Source organism: Brassica napus, chromosome C7 (assembly GCF_020379485.1).
Source record: "Brassica napus cultivar Da-Ae chromosome C7, Da-Ae, whole genome shotgun sequence".
NCBI lineage: Eukaryota > Viridiplantae > Streptophyta > Magnoliopsida > Brassicales > Brassicaceae > Brassica > Brassica napus.
The window spans coordinates 28,687,025-28,689,332 of NC_063450.1; the positions used below are offsets into that span (position 1 = coordinate 28,687,025).

General features: G+C 38.0%; 1 protein-coding gene across 1 annotated transcript; it reads left to right on the forward strand.

Annotated features, from left to right (window-relative positions):
* The first annotated feature begins 374 nt into the window (after positions 1 to 374).
* On the forward strand, positions 375 to 1,747 carry LOC106390302 (LOB domain-containing protein 37-like). The gene is made up of 2 exons (XM_013830735.2): positions 375 to 945; positions 1,042 to 1,747. Exons 1-2 carry the CDS (start codon positions 762 to 764, stop codon positions 1,623 to 1,625), a joined length of 768 nt encoding a protein of 255 aa, XP_013686189.1. The 5' UTR covers positions 375 to 761; the 3' UTR covers positions 1,626 to 1,747.
* The last annotated feature ends 561 nt before the right edge of the window (positions 1,748 to 2,308 follow it).

Sequence of the window (2,308 nt, forward strand, 5' to 3'; positions counted from 1 at the left end):
CCCTGAATTACCATGTACAGTTGAATGATTAGGGGATTTGAAATTTGTTAATAAAATGACCCGTAAACAGTATTTATAGCAATCATTTCTAACATAAGCTCTTATTTCATTCACTTCACAGTTGTCACCAACTACAAGCTGTGGATAATGTCGACGCATCATAGAAAAGAATGATAGATTATAACTATTAGAAATAAAATAATTTTAAAAAATGAACGGCTGAGAGAAGACACAACTTTTCGCGGAGACACGGAGCCGCTCACACCCATCATCTTGGAATCTTGACTACTCTCTCTAAGGTCACTTCATAAACGTTACAAAAAATACATACGAATTAGTATTAAAAAGAATTTAACCCATTTCATTTGTCCAATTATTTTTATTTTTAAATCACAGTAACCAATTTTGTTTTTAAAAATATATGGTGTATGAATCTTCTACGGCTTCTAGCCTCACGCACAGAAACGCTTGCCTTCATTTACCTTCATTATGTCTCTTTGTTATTTTATTATTCAAATAAAATTTAAATAAGATCCCAACTTGTGTTTTTATATTTACGTATTTATGTGTATAAATATATGTGGCCTTCTTATCTTCAGAAACATCTACTCTCTCTCTCTCTCTCTCTCTCTCTCTTTCTTTCCGTGCAAAGATCACTTGTTCCCAAAGCAAAATCTTCCGATATTCTTTCAGACATCAGCAACCAACCAGTTGGAACAGAGAATCAAAAGCTTAGCAGATAAATTATTCAGACAAAAAAAATGAGCTGCAATGGTTGCCGTGTGCTCCGAAAAGGTTGCAGCGAGAACTGCATACTCCGACCATGTATTCAGTGGATAGAAACCGCCGATGCTCAGGGGCACGCCACCGTATTCGTAGCTAAATTCTTCGGTCGAGCCGGTTTAATGTCTTTCATCTCCGCTGTACCGGAATCTCAACGACCCGGTACTTAATCTTAACTAAACCAGAGAGATCTCAACCAATTTTAATCAAAATTTGCTCTGGTTTTCTAATCTCTAGATGTATGTTCTTTGTGCGCAGCTTTGTTTCAGTCTTTGCTCTACGAAGCATGTGGAAGAACAGTGAACCCAGTCAACGGAGCAATCGGGATGCTGTGGACGGGAAACTGGAACGTCTGCCAAGCTGCTGTTGAGACGGTGCTTCGCGGCGGTTCCTTGAGACCGATCCCTGAGCTTCTCGCTCACGGCGGCGGTTTCGCTGGCTTTCCAACGGCTACTTCTGAAGAAGCATCCGAGATCTGCACGGAAATGTTGAATCTCCAGCAGAACGATGGTTCCGACGACCGTAACATGTACCATCACTCTAGATTTTCAAGCTCTAGAACCAGATCCAGACTAGATTCTTCTCCGACCAAACGTAAGCGAGTAGCGTGTTCGGAGCAACAACCATCATCGGAGCTTGATCTATCTTTGATCCCTAATTTCCCTATTAAAACAACGCCTTCTTCCACACGGCAGCGATCAAGAACACCCTCGATGAACTCTGAGGAGTCAGTGACTACTACTACTACACCGACGTCGTTTTGGGATAACACTGCTACTGGTGGTGACATGTACGGAAACGGAGGAGGAGAGACAAGCAAGCTGCTTAACCTTTTTGTTTAAGTAAACGTTGTTGTTTTTTTCTTCTCTGATTTAGTTAATTAATTAGGTTTCGAAAATGTAATTTTACTCATTTTCTTCACTATTTTCGTGGATAAAATTTTGGGACAGGCCAGTTATAACTACGCGGTTTTGTTCTCACGGTTCACAAGTTATTAACCATTGTTAATCTGTAATACTGAGGATTATTGTTCAAACAAACAAAAAATATTGCAGGTGATATTTGAAAATTTCGACCCTGTTAGTCTAGATCTCTACTTTTTTTACCCCGATACGATTAGATTAATATCAATGAATTGTCTGGAGTTATAATTAAAGAAGCTCGAAACATTTACGATGTTACACCAATTGATTCAACTTCTTGTCTTATAGTTTTTTCAGTTTTTACGTGTATATATTGATATATTTGTGTTTATAACCATTTTGAGCATATAGAATATGAATGTATATACTACAAAATAGAGAAAAACTCTCTACCAGTATATGTATAGTGGGGCTCGGATCACATTAAATAAACTAAAACGAGAAAAAATTATAGATCGAAACAAATAAAATAGCTATGGCGTACGTATATCACAATATTTAAAATAACAGAAATAGATATACAATATCTAAGCATGTGGTTGGACCAAATGGTTGGAGAGGATATTGTTTTGGAGGCGGCTTTTGGACGACGCAAAGAGCCA